General features: G+C 40.3%; 1 protein-coding gene across 3 annotated transcripts in view; it reads left to right on the top strand.

Moving 5' to 3' along the window:
• The window catches only part of sdk2a (sidekick cell adhesion molecule 2a), a 192,355-nt gene that overhangs the window by 92,057 nt on the left and 78,519 nt on the right, over positions 1-21,779 (top strand). For all 3 annotated transcript variants that reach the window (XM_051102943.1, XM_051102939.1, XM_051102933.1), the window contains exons 2-3: positions 12,010-12,169; positions 17,470-17,576. In XM_051102943.1, the coding sequence (XP_050958900.1) occupies positions 12,010-12,169; positions 17,470-17,576 (267 nt within the window). The remainder of the gene's footprint in view (positions 1-12,009; positions 12,170-17,469; positions 17,577-21,779) is intronic.

The following is a 21,779-nucleotide window of genomic DNA, read 5'->3' as shown; positions in this document are numbered from 1 at the left end:
AGACATTTCACAGAACTGATGATTAAACATCATTACAAATGTTTTAGAGTTAAGTCCAAAAAGACGGAAAGATATGTCAGTAGAGCCAGCTGTTGCCCTACAGAAAAGTTCTGTGTTGTTCACCTCAAGCAGAAGTTGTGTCCGCCATTCACAAAGTTTTCCACCCCTTTCTGTATTTGTGTGTTTAGTTTGGCTAATTTGATTCTGCTTCAAGCCAGTGGTTCTCAGTTGGTTGGTTCACTGGTCTGTTCAATAAAAAAAAAAAAAATCTAAATGCTAATAATAAAATCTAATCATGCATTAGCAAAATAAATATGCTTATTAGCTTAGAAAGGTGGTATCATATCAGTTTTGACAACATCAAATTCACCTCTCCATTCTATCTTGATTAATGCTAACACAATATTTAACTTGCGCTTGTTCCATGCTGGTAAATGCTGTTTATGCATGCGAAAAATGGTTAATTTACATACTTATTGTTGAGATTCAGTTAATGAGTATTTTAATACATTTGAGTGTTTGATTTATTAACATTGTTTTAAACCAAAAGCATAAAGCAGAAGCAATGCCTGAATGTAAAATCTCAACCCAGGCTCATTGGAAATACATGCCTCTATATACATTTCCACAACACCGTAATACGTACCTTACCTTACGGCGGTTTTAAAGTGAAATGTTCAGAGGGTGGCAGTAAATCACACGTTCAGTACATGACCGTGGCACGGTTTAATTACGATGGTACAGGCACGTATTGCTCTGTATTTATTATGCTGCTTAAAGTACTTATTGCGGCTGTTCAGAATTCAAATATCCAGGGAGTGTCGCTAAAGGTTAATGCTCTTGTTGGAAATATCCCCTACACCAAACCCAATGCTAAACCTGACCAACAGTGTTAATAAATGCAAAAGTTGAGGCAGCCGTGCTATTTTTACTTCTTTATGTGAATTTGAGCTATTATGTCAAATCATAGTTTCATGGGATTCGTAACGGAGCTCATAATTTCTTAAGTGCAGCGCCATATTACGTGAGCTACCGAGCAAACCTACTGAATTGGAAAACTCATGCATATGAAGCTGCATAGCTATGCGATGACAACGTTCAGAAGTATCAGTTTTCAAATCATGCAGGATTGTTTTGAAGCCATAATATAATATTCTGCAAGTAACTGTGTGAAAATTACTGCCTCTAGTGTTCATTTCAACTGGAAACTGCAGTGATTCGCACAAATTTGTGTTGTTGTTTTTTTAGTATTGCCAAAACGTATTTAGAGGCACATATTTCCGATAAGCCTATGTTGCAACATTTGGTTCTTGAAGCCAAACCAGTAAGCTGATTTAAAGGGTTAGTTCACCCAAAAATTCAAATGCAAAGTCTTAAAGGTTTTTGTTGTTCAAACATGTACGACTTTGTTTTTTTCTGCAGAACACAGAACAATATTTGAAAAATGTTGGTGATCACTGGCTTCCATTGTATGGACAAAAAAGGGTGAATTATCCCTAAGCTACCAAAAGAATTTTAGTTTAATTTTAAATCCATTCCAAAGAATTCCACACATAAAAGTCAGTAGATTCCATTTGGGCTTGGTGTTGGTGTGAACCCAATCAGAAAAAACTGCGTGGGTTTCTCGTTCCTCCTGGATGGCATTAATGTGACATATTTGAAACTAGTCATTAAGCCCAGCAGCTGTCCACAAATTCTTCACCCTTATGCGTGGCAGACAACAAAAGTACTCACTCATTTAAATAAATCGTTAATGTGCCTATCAACCCATATTTCACTTGGCCAGACCCTAACCTGTGCTGTAGAAATCTATCCCTGTGACCAGGGCACATGAATTTAAACCACATTCGTCTGCAGTTTTTACAGCAAAATGCTGATCCCAAGCAGGCTGCACCGCAGTTCTTGCCCTCTCCCGTGTTTGTATAACCAGATGCTTATTTAGTCTATTTTTAAAGGTGTGGTCAGTCTTACTCAAACTCCAGGATTCCAGGAAGTTTATCTATACGGGTGCCATGTTAACCACAAGCACGGAGCAGATTCCAGACGCTGCTGTTTTATGCTGACTATGGAGGTTAATTGCACCCGCCCTCACTTGCAAGACCACCGCCGGCCACTATTGTGTCCCGGAAAACACAATAATTAGTGTTTTGAAAAGAACTCCTCTCTCCTTTTGTTTCTGCGCAGTGCCTCTCAGCTACTGATGCACAATATCTTGGTAATTGAGAAGCGAGATGAGATTCAGCGAGGAGACATGTAAGATGTGTGAGAACAATGTCATTAGCATAATGTCTGAGCGTTCGGATCCGTATCTGCGGTCTGTGCGTACATCTGCGTCCAAATGCCCACCGCTTCTAGACGGAGCTGGCCGCGGTAGCCTAAACACAGCTACGGGGTTCCGGCTGGAACAGAACTCTCGGAATAACAGAGGTCAGGGGTCAGCGATGAGGTGTTTAGGGATGTGGAGTGCTTACTCTCAGTGAATGGGGACTGCAGCTGGAAGTGGGGTCATGGGAGTCACTGGGGAGGTATAATTACACCATCTCTGAGAACACCAACAGCCCTATTAAGAAGAATGATGGGGGAAAATGGTGGTCAAAAAGGTCTGTAGGAAGTGTGTGTATGTGTGTAATGGAGTGCCATTACACACTGTAGACTATCAGCAGGCTGAGATGAGAAACTGCTGTTTGTCTGCTCAAATTGTTTTGTGTATGTTCTCAAACATAAAAGTACTTGTTTGGTCACCTCATTTCAACTCCCCATGTGTCTTGCTTGTTCCAGTCGCAGAATAGTTTTTCCCCTACTTTTGTTACCAGCTTTTGCTCCCAGATGTACGGCCATTGTGCAGTTTTTAGCCTCAATATTGTTTTGTCCTCTGTGAGGACACGTTCTGTCTCTCTCTTCTAAAGTCGGGTGAAAAAAACCCAGAGTGTTGATGCTTCTCTGTTTCAAGTCACTGTGATGTAAAATATGGCTGACGTATCCTTGACGGTGCAGGGCTGCATCCTTTGCTGTCCCTCCCCTACGAAACGCATGTGACTGATGTTCCTAATGCGAACCGTGTTCTGCACCCTCATAACAAATAAATAAACGGGTGTCCAAGCCGAGCCCTGTCTGCTTTGGCACGCGGACGGCTGTAAATGTAATGAAGGCGGATGGTAATTCTTCTCTCTGTCACAGCCATGCCGCCATTAGCATTTACATCCAGCCCTGCCATTCACTCAGTCACCTCGCGGCGCTCTAGCCAGCACACACGCAATGATAAGAATCACAATCAGCGGCCTTTCCACGCACATATATTACAATGCCAGCCTCCAGATACAATGCAGAACTCCTGACTATTAACAAGTGCGCTATCTCTCCAACACAGGGGTTTCAGGTGTAGGGGAGGGGTTGGAAGAAAGCGGGAGGAATCCGACAGCTTGTTCTGTGCTGTTGGAGTGTCAGTATCTCTAAGGCCCAGTGAAATGACTGCTCGAACAGATGGGGCCTAGGCCGTCCTTTCCATTTGAAATGATTGCCTCGGATGCCATTTAGTCGCGAAGAATGCAATGTGTGATTTCCTGTAGGGGAGCCTAAAAGGGCGTATCAGCCCATAATTACACTGCATATTTGTCATTTTTGTGTTTGTTTGTTTTTCGACTCGTTCTTTCGTGAGCCCGGCATTAGGCGAGCGAGGTTTTGGACAGTGCCATGTCATACGTCCAGGTGCTCTACCATAATGGAGCCGGTGAAATAATAATGTGTGGATGGAATGCTTTCCCACCACCCCATCAACTAATTAGGATCTAATTATCCAGGCAAGTGTAAACAATCGCAGCAGATGGCAGAATGCGCAGAATTAACTCTAATGACCCGGGGCTCAGTGGAATTCTCATTTCGATGCCTTTGTTTGTTATTTTCCTCCATTATTCTTTGCCCTACTTTCTAAATACAGTTCGTAGCTGCCTCTTCGTGCCATGCCGGAGTGTTTTCCTGCCTCCGATTTTTCTTCTTTCCACTTCGGTTGAGGTGTTTGCATGCCTTCAACTTACATGATGTAATTTTCTTCGAACCAAGATCAAGTGAATTTGTAGCGTGCACTCTCATTTTCCGGTTTTGTTTGCCACCTACCTACTTGCAATAAATTAGACGGGAAGACAAGCTCTAAGATGTAGTTCTCCATAAGTAGGCACGTAATTACAGCGCACATGCCATTAAAACTTCAGCGCTTCGCTCCAAAACTCACTACTCAAGTCCATCAAAACAGTATCTGACTTCACAGAGTCCACTGGATGAAGAGAGAAACATGCAGTCGGGGCAACTGATTGGGATTCTCAGAGGCATTGACAGAGGGGTGAAAAATAGATGTGGATGAAGTATGAGGGTGCACGGCATCTCATTAATTGATGGTTGGCGTGCACAGTTGCTTCTCAGTGTTGTGCCAAGCGCGCCGGTGCCTAATTAATCTCATGGATATCAGAGACACGTCCCAGGGCGCATACATCCCCTGGTGTTGAGTCAGAGAAAGATTGAGAACCAGAGAAGGAGAAAGGGAGATGAAGCAAGAGGCAGAGAGAGATGCAAACAGAGGTGAGTAGAAAGAGAAGTTATAGAGGGAAATGCAAGGAGACAGCATATGCACAGCGCCAGAGACTGTGACGAAGTGGCAGAGAAAGAAGAAGTGACAAAAGGTAAGAAAATAGATAGGTGTTGAAAGAAAGAGAGGGCGGGGGAAGAATGTGAGCTGGCATTGTGTCGATGCCGCCTTCAGGAGGCTGTGCTCGGATAATTCAATCTGCCGACCATTGACTGCCCCCCATTCTGTCTTCACTCCTAATTAAATCTCTATTTGATAGCTCAATGCCGCCTCTAATTGTGTTTGAGTTACGTCACTGGCTGCCCGCAGCCCCCTGGATCAAAATCGCAATGCCGTGCTACATTACACCTCAATTAATCGCATCAATTACACATCCATTAACCCGCGGCAACCTACTCATACTGCAGTCATAGACAGATGTGCTGAGAAAACCTGAGGAGCTAATGAAATTCAGAGCTATGAGAGACTGCAAATTACCCCACCGATTGAATTGCAACAGAAGTCAAACAAAGTAATTCCGAGTTCCTTTATTATTCTACGCCTCATTCAACAGACCTGTGGTGCTTTTCAAAGAAAGACAACAACAGTAAAATAAAAGCTTTTTCTGTCTTTCTGGGTGCTATCGCAATCTGCCTAAACAAAAGAACACCTGAAGCGCCCACCCTTGTGCCTCACAAATGTAATTTTACCAGCCACAAATACGACGGCAGATACTGTACGCGGTAACGTGGGCCGGAACGCCGGATGTGACGGTGACGACAACGCTGCGGCCACACTGCTGTTGCATCTGTGTTTGTCTTAATGCGGCAACATGCTTGTTTGGCCCGAAGGGTAATGGGGCTCTTCACCTTGCTGCCAGGGTGGAGGGCACTTTGCACGCTTGGAGAGTTGATGAAGTGTAAATCGGCAGGGTGCCGGTTGTCACCGTGACAACCGCCGCTGAAAGAGAGTGACAGATCAGGCTGACCTTCAGCGGGGACCAGGAGCGCAAAGCAGGATTGTTCCTGTGCCAGTCTCGTACACTCACCTGGACAGGCAGAGAGGCAAACAAGCACATACACTGACTTCTCCGGTATTGCACTTTAAGGTTAGGGGCACGGCCACCATTACACTTGCAGGCAGTGCAGGAATTGCTGTGCTCTTTTTTGCCAAGACAAATCAGAGGTGACTATTACCCCAAGGTTCTACAATGATTTAGAAAAGGGTACCTCTTAAAAACAGCTTTAAGCCAGAGGTTACCTAGAACTTGCGTCCACTCATTCTTAGCCTTTGTGATGAGAAGAGAGGGATTGGCTAATGTGCTTATGCACAGGTGCCAGAGGATTAAGCGGAAGGGGACATGGCCCTATAGTGTTGGAATAAGGGAGAGAATGGCAGAACAAGTGTTCAGTCCGAGCCCCAAGAGTATGACTGCGTGCCAGCATGGTGGAGTGAAAGCTCTAAGGGCCATGCTTTATGGATCCTGGCCGCTGCCTGTGGCCTTTGTCTCAGAGCTATTAAAATTCTGTGTGTGCTACAGCTACAGCAGCCTAAGTGGAGCGTTGCCATTCGAGGTTGGCTGTCAGGTTAGTGGAAGCGCTTCTTTGTCGTTTCTAAGGTGGCCAGTGGTGGCAAGGTGGATAAGGGCACAGCAGAATGATGGTCTCGGCCCGACCAAGCATGAAGAGAACATTAACCGCCCCCTGACTCCGGCCAGCTCAGCTTGCCCGCTGCAGGGCTCCTCCACCGCAGAGGAACCTCCCCTAGGTTCTCCATCTGGACCAGCAATCCACACCACCCAACACCCCCACGCACAAACATACAATGCGTGGAAGGAACCTCAAAATAGCACACTTCATTCACCTAGTGCACAATGATTTTCTTCCTACCTCCTGGCGCCCCCCCCATGAAGATCAAGACAAAAAGGCACCTTTTAGTTTTATCTTTTTCTTGCACTTCCGAACCACGGGGATTCTGATGAGAAATGGCACCTGCGTTATGGCTCATTAAGGCTGAGTTTAGCATCATCCTGACCTGGGGTTTCTTTCTCTCTGTGGGCACGCTCTCCTGCGGACCTAGCCCGCCCACTCCGAGCAGGATTTTAGAGAGTGAGAAACAGAGCTGCTTAACCCTGCCTGAGCCCCGGCAGATCAAAGCCTGGCGCTCAAACAGTGAAGAGGCCACAGGCACTGACTGACATTCTCATTACAATATGGAGATCGCTCTCAGCACCAAGAAGCTTCCTGTGTGAGGACAATGTCAGACCTCTGCAAACTAGTCTGTGCTCTGCCTCCATTTCATGCTAACATAACCTTTCGTCTGACATAATAGGAACCCATGGGAGTGAAATTTTCACCGCATTGTGTACTCGGCCACAAAGACCCTGTTCATTTTTTTTTTTAAACCTAAAACAACACAGCTGCTCCAACCCTTTTGAGATCTCTCGACCACAAACGTTAACAGTTTAGACAAACAGCATAACTTTCCTCAGAAGCAGTTTAAAATCGAAGGTCTCAGTTCTGCCTCACTCAGAGGAAAATTGTGCAGAGGTTTGTCTTTTATAGGGGACATTATGCAGTTCTCAGTTTTGTTTAAACTATCTCTCAGTGTTTCTCCTAAAATTCCTTAGAAAAACACACACATGGGGCAAATGGTAACCTACTGTACGACCATAGACCGAAGGTAATAGCCACCATTAACCAACAATAATGTAGTCCTTGCCTCAGGTTGTTTAGAAAATAATCAGTTGAAGTTTCAGCCACCTAAGAAAACAAAATGGCAGCTGGCCTCTGCCAACCGAATGCTTTGACAGTGGTCTGAACAAGCAATGAGTTGCAATCTGTTATTGTTAGCATCCATTTACATGCTTTTTAGCAAGGACTACTTATGTATATAAGTATGCACCCTCACCCACACACACCCTCTTTGTAAATCAGTCATATGCCTATGAATAGTATAGAGTATCTATAAAGAGAGTATAGTACAGATCTACACAATTTATGTGCATATTATAAAAGATTGCTAAGAGTTTGTTAAGAAATATTTAAATTGAGTATATTGAACTCTTTCTATTTCAACAAATATGGGCATAGTGTAAGACATCGTTGGGTGGTATTTTTTCTCAGGAATAAATCTTTAGGAAAATAAACTCAAATAAAAGTCTCCATTTTCCCATCATTTAATTTGATTTTTGTCTAGGAGAAACGAATGAGATATCAAAGAAAGTCTCACTCCTGATTTTCCTTTCCCGCGGACAGTCTAGATGAGACTTCATAAGATGGCACAAACAATCGAACAGCCAAACCACACACACATTCGCACACATATGCACAACCGTCCATCATATCGTCGTAGGGGGGATGCTGCTTTCAGCCAATCGATGTGGAGCCTGATTTTGCACCTGAGGTCTCTAATGGTGGTATGTTTATAGTGCGGCATTGCTAAGTGGATCTGCCTCTCGGCTGGCTGTGCTGAATGGCAGTGCATTTACTGGAGGATAAAATGACTGTGGTGGCATGGTTGGCGAGCGCTGTGCACTCAGGGTGGGGGGATAGTGAGGACTGGGTGGGGGGTGGATTTGAAATGACTGGCAGTCTGTATCTGCCCACAGAGGAATTGTTTTTAAGAGCCTGTTACCCAGTGGCAATGATTTGGAGGGTTGCACCAGGCTTGATTAGGCCGATATCAGTCCAAATCCTTTAGAGGAAAAGAATTACCCTTTCTTCACGCAGAGGAGCGTTTTATGATTGTTTTCATAGGTACTTATACATATGTGCATGACCATAGCGAAAATAAAAAATATGCATATAAGAATATGGGGATGAATATGCTTCTCCATTCTTGTCTATGAGCCCCAGGCAACATTTTCAGTAGCCACACTGTGAGGGTTGTTAATATGTGTCATATACAAGTATATATGTATATATATTTGTTTGTTTGTTTGAAACTGAGATTTGTATATGCTTAGTGGCGCCCCCTAGAGGAGAGACTCTGTAGCATGCCTTTCAGTGCACCTCACAGCACAGAGAAATTAGTACTATGTTTAACAACCCTGCAACAGAGCTCCAGGGCTTGCTAGCTTATTGCCTCAATTAATACAAGCGTTAATTGGCTTTTCACAAACACAGTGACAATCAGATCCTTGTCACCTACAGAGAACGAGTCGGTTGCGATCGATAGGTCCCATCATCTGCTCCTCGTGAGGGAAATGAAAGCACTTTGTCTCCCAGCTGAAGGCACCCGCATGCAGGGCTTTGTGTTTGTCTGAGAGTCTGTATAATCCGGCTGTTTTAGAAAGACTGAAGATGAATGGATTCCCCAGCACACTATAGCTCATTCTGTCAGGTTTGCAGGCGGAGCGACTGCATCTTAAAGTTATCTTCAAAACCTTCCCTCACTTAGCCCGTCAGGCCCCTGAAATTCTCACTTCACCCTCCCTCTATCAAGACTTTAGACGTCTCCAGAGCGCCTCAGCGTCACAACAGACAAATCGTTACTTAAATTGTCTTTTATATTTTAAGAGGCCAAATTCGGTTTGTCAAATCATGTTTAGCGTTTCGTTCCTAATGGCTTCTTTTGCCTATGTTTCTTTCTCTCTCACTCTCAGCATGATGTGATTCAGCAATGAGACATGTTTCATCTTTTTTTGTCTGTAGTAAACAACATCCCTTTCAAACAATCATAGCCTGTTGAATACATGGCCTGATGGGTAGTGCACAAGCTCTGACGTCCTGCCACTATCTATATATATCAAAGGCCAAAAATAAAACTTTAAAGATGGAAACAGTCACAGCTCCAGCGGTAACTGTAACCTTTTTTAGATCCGTTCTGTCTCATCCCCTGCGGTCACTGGCCGAGCGATGCCCAGTGGTGCCGTTGTGGTGAGGTCACTGTCTAAAAGCATCACAGTCTGTGGTGAAATGATTTTCTGTCCTTCATCCAAACAACAGAATCTTCAAAAAATGGCTGAAGACACACCTGTAATGGACTAACTAGCAATTTAACTAATCTTAGGAGCCAAGAGAGGCAGTAAGGTAGAGTGGGAGAAAGTGCCCCCCTACTGTTTTCCCCAAAATAACCACAATATAAAGTCAAAATAATGTGATGTAGAGGTATTCACTATGAAGCTTACAGTGGTGATGTACCTTAGAGAAAACCGATTTCACCGTAAATTATCTAATTTTCAGCACTAGGAAAAAGTGTTTTTAAAGCTTGTTGTTTTGTAGAACATCACAGTTATACGATATGGGAACAGTAGGGCCAGATAGGGAGTATGTGTTATTTAATAAAAATATAATTATATTTTCAGAATGACATTTTTTTACTCAAACATAGTCAGTGGGGTAAAACGCCGCCAGGGGGCAATGGTCAATTACTGTAGTTACTTTGTTCTGAACATCAAATCCTTTGTTTTTCCATCAAATGTATTCTAACTAGTTGGTTGAATAAAAATATTTGTACTTTATATTTTAAAATTACCTCAAATTAGCATCAGGTGGCTAGTGAGTTAGCATCAGCTAACAAAGTTTTTCAAATAAGCTATTATAATTTTGTAATGCATAAGTACTGATTATATTCTTTTTCATTTTAAGCAAAAACTGCCTGTACTCTGATCTTGCTGTAAATGTTTAAAGCAAATTGCTTTGTCAGATGTGGGGGGAGGGGTGGGGGCATTTTATCCCACCGATGAGGGCGTTTTACCCCAGCTGTGTACCCTTGGTACAAATTTAATTTTTGGACATTTTTGTAATTTATGTCATTGTTACTGAAACTATAATAACTTTTCTCAACGCATTTAACTTTTGTTTCAAAAATGGGTCTAACATGTGGGAATGGATGGACTAATTACACGTAAACAAGTCAGTCACTTGGACAACATGAATTTAAATAAACTTGAAATGACTTTAGCCAGGATCTGTTGATTAATGGTAAAAAAAAAAAGAAAAAACATTAATAAAACTATGCTGTCACTAACGGTTATTTTGGTAATCGAGTAACTGGTCGATTATTCCTCTAATCAAATAACTGTATATAGTGGTAATAAAAATAGACCTAAGTGAACAATAGCCTTTAAAATGACTTAAAATACATATATAATAGCAACGAGGCAATAACAATTAGTTCAAATAAAGTATCAAAAGCAAGTAATCATAAGTTTTTGTTTAACCAAACTGTTAAAATACATAAAGTATTATAAACAATAGAGGAAGTGTACATTAGGCATCATAACAAATGACTACAGAGGGCGCCGATGGCCTGACGATTGTTTTTACACTTTACTGCCAGATCTAATCCTTGTTTAATATTGACTAAAACAACATTTAATTCAAGTGTCCACTTAATCTTTAATATTTGGCCATTTCTTCAAGACAGACATGCTACAGCCACTGTTGAATATATGAACATCAAAACGTGTAAACTCAGAGGGGTTGAGCTTTTATTTTGAAATCGCGATGTTAGCATATTGACAGATATTAATGTGTGTTTGCGTAGGTTTATAAATGATTACCTTACAAATCTGATGAAATGACGCATGTTGCGTTCCCAGATAGATGCTGTAAAAAAAAAAAAAAAACTTACAGCAATATGCGTAGATGGAGTTTGGGACGCTTCACACATGTAAATGATAACAGTTCCTGTGAAGCAACATTAACTGTGAACAGAGCCAATCAGACAAGCACGTACATAATCTAAGGGCATGTAACTTAAATAATTAAAGCGCACATTGTAAACCTGCGTCACATATATTAATTTAATTGAATGGTAGCGATTGTGAATTCAGTCGCATTATGGTTTATTATGATTTTTAAATGGGTTTAATATATCAGCATTAAAAAACTAATAAAACGCGTTTCATGGATTCTCAGTGGAATGCGCCACTTGCGGTATTTTGCAGTATTAGATTATGTTAATGTAATTAAATTTAATTTTAAGGCTTATTTGGGGCCCACCTGGAAGTTAGTTTTGGCCCTCAAGTGGGCCCTGGATCTCCTGTTGAGAACCAGTTGTGCATAATAAATAGTATTCCATGTGCTTTTCATTTGATTTAAAAAAAAGAAGGAAAAAAAACATTTGCTCATTTACAAAAGACATCTACAGAAGATCATCAAATGCCAGCACTACAGTAACTAGCATTGTTCTCCACTATTTTACACTTCTGCTCAAGTGCTATTCTAGTGAAACTGACAGCTAGCTACATGTATTGTTTTCTCTCTCTTGGATTAATACTCTTGTATTATTCTGGTTTGTAAGTCGCTTTGGATAAAAGCATAAAAGCGTCTGCTAAAATGAATACATGTAACCTCAGCCCTAAGCTTGACTCTGAATCTCACCCTTATATCGGATTGGTTGATAGAAATGTTGTCTTTGAACTAACAAGTATGTTGATCCAGAAACATGTCCTACTTGAGTGAAACATGCTAAGCCTCTTTCTCTCTTGCTGTCTCTCCCTCCAGATGATGTCCCACCCTACTTCAAGATGGAGCCAGTGGCAACCCAAATCCACCTGGAAGGGAACCGGTTGGTTCTCACCTGCATGGCTGAGGGCAGCTGGCCTCTGGAGTTTAAATGGCTTTACAACGGTACCGAGTTGACACGTTTCTCCCTGGAATACAGGTGACACTTCCCATCTTCCCACTGTTGTATGAGTGTTTTGGCAACTATGAGCACTTTTAGCCCTGTAGACATTTTGAAAATGCACTTTTCACACTCTCACTAGTTCACTAGTGCACTAATAATGTTCAGTAGTGAACATACATGACTTGTTGTTGTTGTTGTTGTTGTTGCTTTTGAAAGTCAAGAATATTCCCAGCACGATGTCACATTTCAAATTATGTGTTGCATTTAATAACATTTTGTGGTGGAAATAGTGATGGAGGTGGAAATGACATTTTAATTTTGACATTTACACATTTTCCGTTTTATTAAAAAAATGACATTTTAAGAACAAATCAGAGAACCCTTTTGTGTGGCTACCATTTCATGTTTCCTAAATACACAAAATATATCCACCTTATTTTTCAACGTGGAAGTAAGCTATTTTCTGTGAATGTGTGAGACTTCCAGTTCATTAGACGCTGTAGGGAAATAACAAGAAGAATAACAAAGTGCATGTACAGTGGCATGTGAAAGTTGGGGAACCCCTTGAAGAATCTTCTAAAATGTGAATAATTTTAACAAAATAAGAGAGATCATACAAAATGCATGTTATTTTTTATTTAGTACTGTCCTTGCATATTTGAACCCTTTCCAGTAGTGACTGTATAATTTTGAGATTCATCTTTTCACACTGAGGACAACTGAGGGACATATACATATACATATACATTAAAATTATATGGTAAGACACTTCAGTTTGCAATATCAAGCAGCAAACAAGCTGTTTTGTACAGCTAAAAATAGCTGGAAGCGAGTGACACTGGAAGCCAGACCTATTACATTTACGGGAAAAATAAGGTGGATATATTTTTTTTATTTTACCAAAATGTAGAAATTGACAAAATTATATCTTAATCTGCCATTTGTTATGGTGCACAATAAAAATATTCTGTTTACACAGTAGTTTATATTTTAAGATTAAATGTGAGGGAGAAGTACAAAAACAATTAATGAGTAAAAAAGAACATAATGAAGGCCTGATAAAAAGTTTCCAAGCCCATGTTAATATGACCTTCATATAACAAATATAAAAAATTGAAATCTCTTAGTATGAATAAAAAAAACACCCCCTGGGTCACAAAAGTGCCTGTAGTTGAAGAAACAAGCATTTATCACTTAGACAGCTTAATCATTGTCATAAATAGAACATTAACCACACTTTCAATTGCAATAAATTTCAGTCAGTTTTTCTGGTATTTATTTAAATGGTGTCTTATTTCTTTTTAGTGAGTCGGAAGCGTTTGTGGATTGTAATCCTCTTGAGTTGTAGCGCCTCATTCCCTCCACAGCCATGAAATCACACTCATATTGCCTCTCAGCTCACATTAAATGAGAATGAGATGTATTTCCTGAGCGATCCCTGTCGTCCATGTTTTGTTTTATGTATTCTGCATAAATGTTGTATCCCTGGTGAAGGTAGGGCAGAATTATCCATCAAGAAAGAGCAGGTAGCCGAGTATCTTGTGAATTATTTTCAATAGCTTCAAGAGCTATGTAATATTTATATTTGAAAAGGCGAAGTGTTTTTTTTTTTTCTTTCCCTCTCTCTTTTTCTGGTCGCAGTGAGGTGGCTTAGCTGTATTCTTTTCCTGCACTCTTTGTACCTGCTGACCACAGGACTCCAGATGGACTCTTTCATATTTGCCTTTGCATTATAAGACGTCCTAATAGCTAAAAGTCTAAGCTACCTGCTGTGTTCGCTCTAAGTAGGGGTCGAGTCAGACGTTTTCTGGCCTCTTGCAGAGGTTCCTGCTCGCTACGGCTTTTCTGTCTGTCAGTCAAGACAATAGCAGCGCTTCTGACGCAGTCCACAGAGCATCTCCAAAAGATCCCCGGTGACTAAAACTTCCCAGCAGTCTCCCACGTCTCAGACACTGATATGTGTGTGTGTTTGCATAGTTTCTGTTTTCAGCATGTGGGGACTTGCTCTCTTCTTTGTATTCCACACGTCTACCGATCAAAGAAAAAGCTCGAATCCTCTTCAGCAGGTCGTACTAGACCTGTGACTGGTAATGCGGGAAAACTAAAATATTGGAAAAAGAGCTGCCGGTGTTAAAATGAGGCAGCATTGACTGGTTGAGTAAAAGCGCCACTGCCCACATGCTCAGCTCTCTCTTTATCACTCCATTTAACTAATAGGTCTTGCCACAGGCTCGTGACTGAAGCAGTGTAGGCGTAAAAACACACTCGCGTACTTCATGTTTTCACGATGGCAGCCTAGTTTTAGTTTTTAATTCAATAGCATACATGGCCACGATCACAGACGTTCAAAGCACATGAATAACCCATATCCAAGACCCTTCTTTTCACATTAACTGACTAGTAACTACAAAACCTACAATCATCCTAATGGGATATTTCTGTATCATTTACTCACCCTCATGTCATTCCAAACCTGTATGACTTTTGTTCAGAATATCTTCTTTTGTGTTTCAACGGACAAAGAATTTTCACTTACGGTTGAACTATAATAGTATTAAGGTCTGTTCACATCAAGAATGATAACGATAACTATAAAGATAGCTTTCTAAAAATCATTTAAAATTTAAGAGAATAGAGTTCACACCAACTATAACAATAACGATACGGGGGAACGATATTGTTGGGATCACTTTCAGAAAGATTTTTTTTACAGCGGGTGAACGACAAAACACCAACAGCTAACTTACCCCTGTGTCATCCAAGATGTTCATGTCTTTCTTTCTTCAGTCGTAAAGAAATTATGGAATTTCTTATTTCAGGAATGTTCTCCATATAGTGGACTTCTATGGTGCCCGTGAGTTTGAATGTCCAAAATGAAGTTTAAATGCAGCTTCAAAGGGCTCTAAATGATCGCAGCCGAGGAAGAAGGGTCTTATCTAGTAAAACAAACGGTCATTTTCTAAACAAATTGACCATTTCAATACTTTTTTACCTCAGGCACTCGTCTTGTCTATGTCTGCGTGAACTCCGACCCAGTGTTTACAAAGTGAACATGCAAAGAAGCAAAAAAAAAAAAAAAAAAAAAAAAAAAGGTTAAACAGCGAAGTAGGATGATTTTGAAGTTGAAGAAGAAAACGAGATGGGAGATTTTCGACATACCCTAACTGTATTGACCCGAATTACACAGACTATGCATGTGCTTTTCAGAGACAACACAAGAATTTGAGGTTAAAAAGTATATAAATTGTCAATTTGAAAATTACTGATCGTTTCGTTAGATAAGACCCTTCTTCCTCTTCTGGAATTGGTTAGAGCCATTTGAAGCTGCATTTAAACTGCATTTTGGATGTTCAAACTGTGGGGCACCTTTGAAATCCACTTTATGGAGATAATTCCTGAAATGTTTTCCTCAAGAAACATAATTTCTTCACAACTGAAGAAAGAAAGACATGAACATCTTGGATGACAAGGGGGTGAGTACATTATCTTGCGCATTTGAAATAGCAGGCGACATTGTAGAGAAGCAAACAGACATTGCACAGCAAACAGAGTAACATAAAACATACATTGTCTTGCCTCCTTTGAAGCAGTAAAGAAAGAGTCCGTACAGTTTATATTCCACTACATTGACTACATTAGAGATCACATTGTTTACGCTAGATTCACTGTTTGATGCGCTCAAAATGTGCATGCATAAATACATCTACTGGTTGAAGTCTTGTAAATGCAACAGTTGGCATTATCACTCTCTGTGTGAACGGGCCTTTAGTCTTATAATAAATGTTTTACAAAAATATGTGATCACACCTTTAGATAAGTGATAATGATTTTAGGTATCTTTAGTGCAAATAGTGTGAGATGATTAACATACCAAAATGTAATACCTAGTGGATTCTGAAACATTTTGATTGGCAGTTTCGTTACTTTGTTAATTTAGCACAGGCAAATTAGCATATAGAAAAGCTGATGCTGAAAACTTGTCACGTCAAACCAAATATATACCACAACTTTGATTTTGAAAGGTTATAAAATGTGCCCCTAGTGGTCAATTTGCATGCATTGAGTATGCAGAGGGACTCAAAGTAAATAAAAGCAGGATGGAGATTTGGTTACATCCATTGTAAGAAAAGGGGCGGAGCAATAATTATTTAGCCTCATGACCTTCGTTCACCTTTGAAAAACAAATTAAGATATTTTTTATGAAATTCAAGAGCTTTCTGACCGTGCATAGACAGCAGCGCAATTAACACGTTCAGGGCCCAGAAAGGTAGTAAGGACATCGATTAAAATAGTCCATGTGACATCAGTAGTTCAGTCAGTAGTGCTTAAATTTTATGAAGCTACAAGAATAATTTTTGTGCGCAAAGAAAATAATTGTAGTACTCTTGTGAACGAGTGTTGAAGACTGACACGGAAGAGAAGAAATTGTTGAATAAAGTCGTTATTTTTGTTTTCTTTGCACACAAGAAATATTCTCATAGCTACATGAAACTAGGGTTGAACCACTGGTGTCACATAGACTATTTTAATTATGTCCTTATTACCTTTCTGGACCTTGAATGTGTCAGTTACTGTCTATGCAGGGTCAGAAAGCTCTCGGATATCATCAAAAGTATCTTAATTTGTGTTTAGAAGATGAACGGTCTTACTGGTTTGGAATGACATGAGGGTGTAGTTAATTACACAGTTTTCATTTTTGAGCGAACTGTCCCTTAAAGCATGCATTTTAATGCAACATGCAATACTAGATCGGCCTCATTGTCATTTCAAGTAGTCACTTGGTGCTGTGAGGGGCCCTTAGTAGTCAGTTCGTACTGTACAAGGGGGCCGGGTCTCCGAGTGGTCAGCAAGCGGTCAGCTGGCATTGTATGCACCTCTAGTGTTAGGCTTCCTTTGATGGTCTCGGGACATCCAACCTGATTTTGTAGCCCCTTGTTAGTCCAAAGCCCCAGGGCACTAGCCCTATCCATAATCCATCCCTGCCCACATCCACATAAATATTTCTCTCCTTTGTTCTATCTGAAGTGTTAATGGCCACTCCTGTGTTTTGTTGTGATCGCAGCACCAGAGCTGCCTGAGGACTCCTATCTATTGTTGATAAGGGTTCTTTTTTCAACAGGCAACCCATGAACACCCTGAGCTGGCTGAGTGTTGCAGCCTGATCTGCACTTGAGTAAAAGCAAGGACTGTATGATTAATTATGGACCAATAAATAGCTTTTTTGGATCAAAGGCCATTTGTTATAGCCAGTGCTTCAAGCTTGCTGCAAGCTCCCATGCTGTGAGTATGAAAAGTAGCAAACAATGCTTGATGGGATTCTGATTTTCTTTCACCAGGTATGTAATTCCATCACTGGATCGCTCCCATGCAGGCTTCTACAGATGCATCGTCAGGAACAGGGTGGGAGCTCTGATGCAGAGGAGTTCACAAGTCCAGGTCGCCTGTAAGTGTCACAACAGTCCTAAAACTTTGTATGATCGCTTGAGATATCAAGTAAAAAGGTAATTGACAGATACGTGAAGTACCGTTCACAGAAGTAACTTTGAACCAAGCAGCTTTCTGTTGGTTAACTAAATTCCTTATCATTCCTATTTAAATGATTGGATTTAGTCCAATAATGGTAAATGTGATCACACCTTTAGATTAGTGATAATGATTTGAGTTAGCTTTAGTGCAAACAGTGTGAGATGATTAATGTACCAAAATGTAATACCTAGTTTTATGGATTCTGAAACATTTTGATTGGCAGTTTTGTTACTTTGTTAATTTAGCACAGGCAAATTAGCATATAGAAAAGCTGATGCTAAAAACTTGTCACGTTGAACCAAGTTCCCAGTTAACAGAAAATATTCTTTACCTAATTTCCTGGCAAAGTTCTTTAAAAGTTATGAACAAATGTTTTTCCTGTAACGTTAATAGAATGTTTGTTCAAAGCAATCTAGTCTTTAATAAAGTCTGAAATGTTAAGTGCTGTATGAAGTTCTAAAACCAGTAGCACAAAAATGTGATGTACTTTATACATCATCCACGGAATGTTTTTAAAATATTTTAACTGGATATTTGTGTAACAGTTTTTAAAAATTACCAGTTTTAGAATGTTCAGAGAACATTTAACAGTAACATTCTCATAATGTTGGACAAACAATAAAAAGGAATGCTCCCTTCACATTTATATTTGTAACTCTGGACTACAAAACCAGTCGTTAGTTACATGGGTGTATTTGTAGCAATAGCCAACAATACATTATATGGGTCAAAATTATATATATTTTTTTAATGACAAGATCTAGGATATTAAGTAAAGATCATGTTCCGTGAAAAATATTTTGTACATCTCCTGCCATAAATATATCAAAACTTAATATTTTATTAGTAATAAGCATTGCTAAGAACTTAGCATATGGATAGTTTTGAAGGTGATTTACTCAATATTTTGATTTTTTTGCACCCTGAGAATCCAGATTTTCAAATAGTTGTATCTCAGCCAAATATTGTCCTATCCTAACAAACCATACATCACTAGAAAACTCAAAAGTCTCAAAATCTCAAATCTCATTTTTAAAAAACTGACTCTTATATGTGTCCAGGGTCAAATATAATGAAGAAAAATGTAAAGCATTTTAAACGGGACCTTTTTAAAGTTTAGTGAATGTTCAATCATTTATAGCTCAATGTTCTTAGAACATATTTTTGTTAGCTGGGGTAGTACTCTGTTTTCCATTCCACTGTCTATGTACTGTAACTTGAGTACATTTTGGAAACTTTTTCTATAAAGTTAACTGTAAAATTTCCACCCCTTGCAACCCTAACCATAACACTTAGGGGTGTAACTCTACACAGAAGTCACAGTTTTGCAGTCATGATTCAAAACAGAATGGTCTGACTTTAGATTTGTGAAATTATTCTATGTAAGACACCTGCACAAAATAAAAACAGCAGATGGACCAAATGAAAATGCTAATTTATTCTCTGACAGTAGGTGACACTTATGAAACAGCAGTGATATAGAGTTTCCTTAGTTACCACTGTAAACGGTAAAAGCAGCTGTAAAGCAGCTGTGCTTATAAACGCTACTTTAATATGCATTACATAGAGGTAACAGGAAAATACCATTGGAACATTTCTGAATCAGTCAGTTCCTCTCAGGAATATCTCAGGGATACATTCATATAAACCCCCACATATTTTACTTCCTATTTTTCAAGTATCGCAAACAGTGAGCTTGATCTGCCTGCTACAGTATTTTCTCCTCTTTATAGACTTCATAAAATTTACACACAAATTATATTTTGAAAAATGATTGAAATGCAGTTTATGTGCAATTCTGAAATAGAGATTGGCCAAAATAAAACAGCCGATCGACCAGTGCAACCTGAAACTTTCCCACATTGCTGATTTAAAACAAGCAGGCGGTGCTTTGAGCTCTTGCATGTCATCTTAACTCGCCATTCATGTTTTAGATTGGTGCATGCATAGATAACTATACTTCCTAGTGTGTATCCTGTTGCGCAGGGTCCGCTTGTTTGCATGCCTTTTGCCACTTAGCTCAGTCTAGAGCATCCTTATGGGTGATACTGACTAAGTGCATAACCCCCCGCCAGGCGATCAAGCCACCGCTTCTTTGGCTGACCGTGTGGTCGTCGTCCAGGTGGTGATAGGTTGTAAGCTGTTTTTACCACTGTATCATCTGCACTTCTGATGATGTGGCCATACGAGCATAGCCGGGCTTCACGCATCTTGTTGCCTATGGGCCTCACGCCCATGCGCCTTCGTACATCTTTATTCCAGACATGGTCAAATCGCGAGACTGAAAGACCAACGGAGCATCTTCATCTCCATGCACGCATTGGTGTATACATAGATATGTATACATTGATACCTTATTTACAACTGTTTTTATGAAAAAACTATATATAAGCTGTCCGCCATATTGTAATGGTCACCTTGACGTCATTCACCATAGTAATCAATGAATATTCGAAGATGCCACAATCCTGCACAGCCGATGGTCTGCGAATCCATATGGTGAATAACATCAGGTTCACCATTCCAAGATTGCGGATACATCTACTTGTTTCAAAGCCCCTTTAAGGCAAATGATTTTACTCGGCGGCCATCTTTAAAACATCTCTCGGGCAAGTGCAACTCCTATCTCTTTAAATGGGAAAACATAAAATTCTCCAAAACTGTTTACCAAGCTTACGATTAAATTTCATATTTGAAATCACCAATGAAATTTGACAAGGCCTGCCTCATAAATATAGTTCCTTATGCTCCAGTAGCATTAAAAAAAGCTTATTTTTCAGGCTAGATCAGCCAGTGTGCATGCGCAGTACTGAGCGCACGTCTTAGGGCGCTGACTGTTTCTATGGCAACCGGGACTTCTAACAGCAGCTGCAGTGACACACTGACTTTACTAATCAACGATTGGCTCTTTCATTAAGAAGGCAGGGGCTTTGTGTCCATAATGAGCGTTGCATCATTCCCCATTCAAAACTATACGAGTGACAAGTCTTGGGTATTCTGTACATGTCTATGGGTGCATCGATCGTCTCTTCTTCTTGTAAAAAACACTTTATGGGGTAAAATACAGGTTTTTGGCAGGGTTCCCCTGGTAAAATGCGCATTCCAGGGGCAAAATATCATGTTGTTGGGGTCACCTTAACTCACGGCAACAGTGTTAAAGTAGCCTAATTGATTGCAATGCAGTTTGTGTGCAAATCTGGAATAGAGATCGGCCAAAATAAAACGACTGTATAGCCGATGGACTGGTGCATCTTTAGAACCCAAAACTTTCCCACACTGCTGATTTAAAACAAGCAGTCAGGTCTTTGAGCTTTTGCGTGCCATCTAAACTTTCCGTTCTTGTTTTACATTGGTGCGTAGATTGTCTTTTCTTCTGTTCTTTCAAGTTGTGACAGTTAGCATCAGGGTTGCCAGGTTTTCTCAACATAAACTGCCAGTTGCTACTCAAAACTATCCCAAAACTAGCCCAATCGCATTTCAGAGGGTGTCCCTCGGTAAAATACACATTTTTTGGTAAAATATGCATTCCAGGGGCTAAATATCGCATTACTGGGGTAGTCTCAACCCGCAGCAACACTATTAAAGTATCCTAATTCCGCGGGAAAACCGTGGACTTGGTAACACTGGTTAGTGTTGCGTTACTGTGTGAACCCCCTTCTAGACTGATCATCTATGACTGACTGTATTTTTCATCTGACTGCACGAACCAAACTGTGACATCCAAATGCATGTACTGCAGGGTTGCCAGGTTTTCACTACAAAACATGTCCAGTTAAAATACACGTTTCTTTGGCGGAGTTCCCCTGGTAATATTCGTATTCTAGGGGCTAAATATCACATTATTTGGGTCGCTTCAACCCACGGACATGAAAAACAACCCGCGGCAACAGTAAAGTAGCCCTATTCCACGGGAAAACCGCGGAATTGGCAATACTGATGTACTGTTACACCCCTACTAACTATTATCATAATTTTCATTGTACAGTCTGCTGATTGCATGGGCAACAGTACATATGTGACCCTGGACCACAAAACCATAAGGGTCAATTTTTTGAAACTGAGATATATAAATCATCTGAAAGCTGAATAAATAAGCTTTCCATTGATTTATGGTTTGTTA

The sequence above is a fragment of the Labeo rohita genome, chromosome 3 (assembly GCF_022985175.1).
Source record: "Labeo rohita strain BAU-BD-2019 chromosome 3, IGBB_LRoh.1.0, whole genome shotgun sequence".
In the NCBI taxonomy this organism is placed as follows: Eukaryota; Metazoa; Chordata; class Actinopteri; order Cypriniformes; family Cyprinidae; genus Labeo; species Labeo rohita.
The sequence above is the reverse complement of the archived record's forward strand: the minus strand, read 5'-3'. Positions and strand labels throughout refer to the sequence as shown.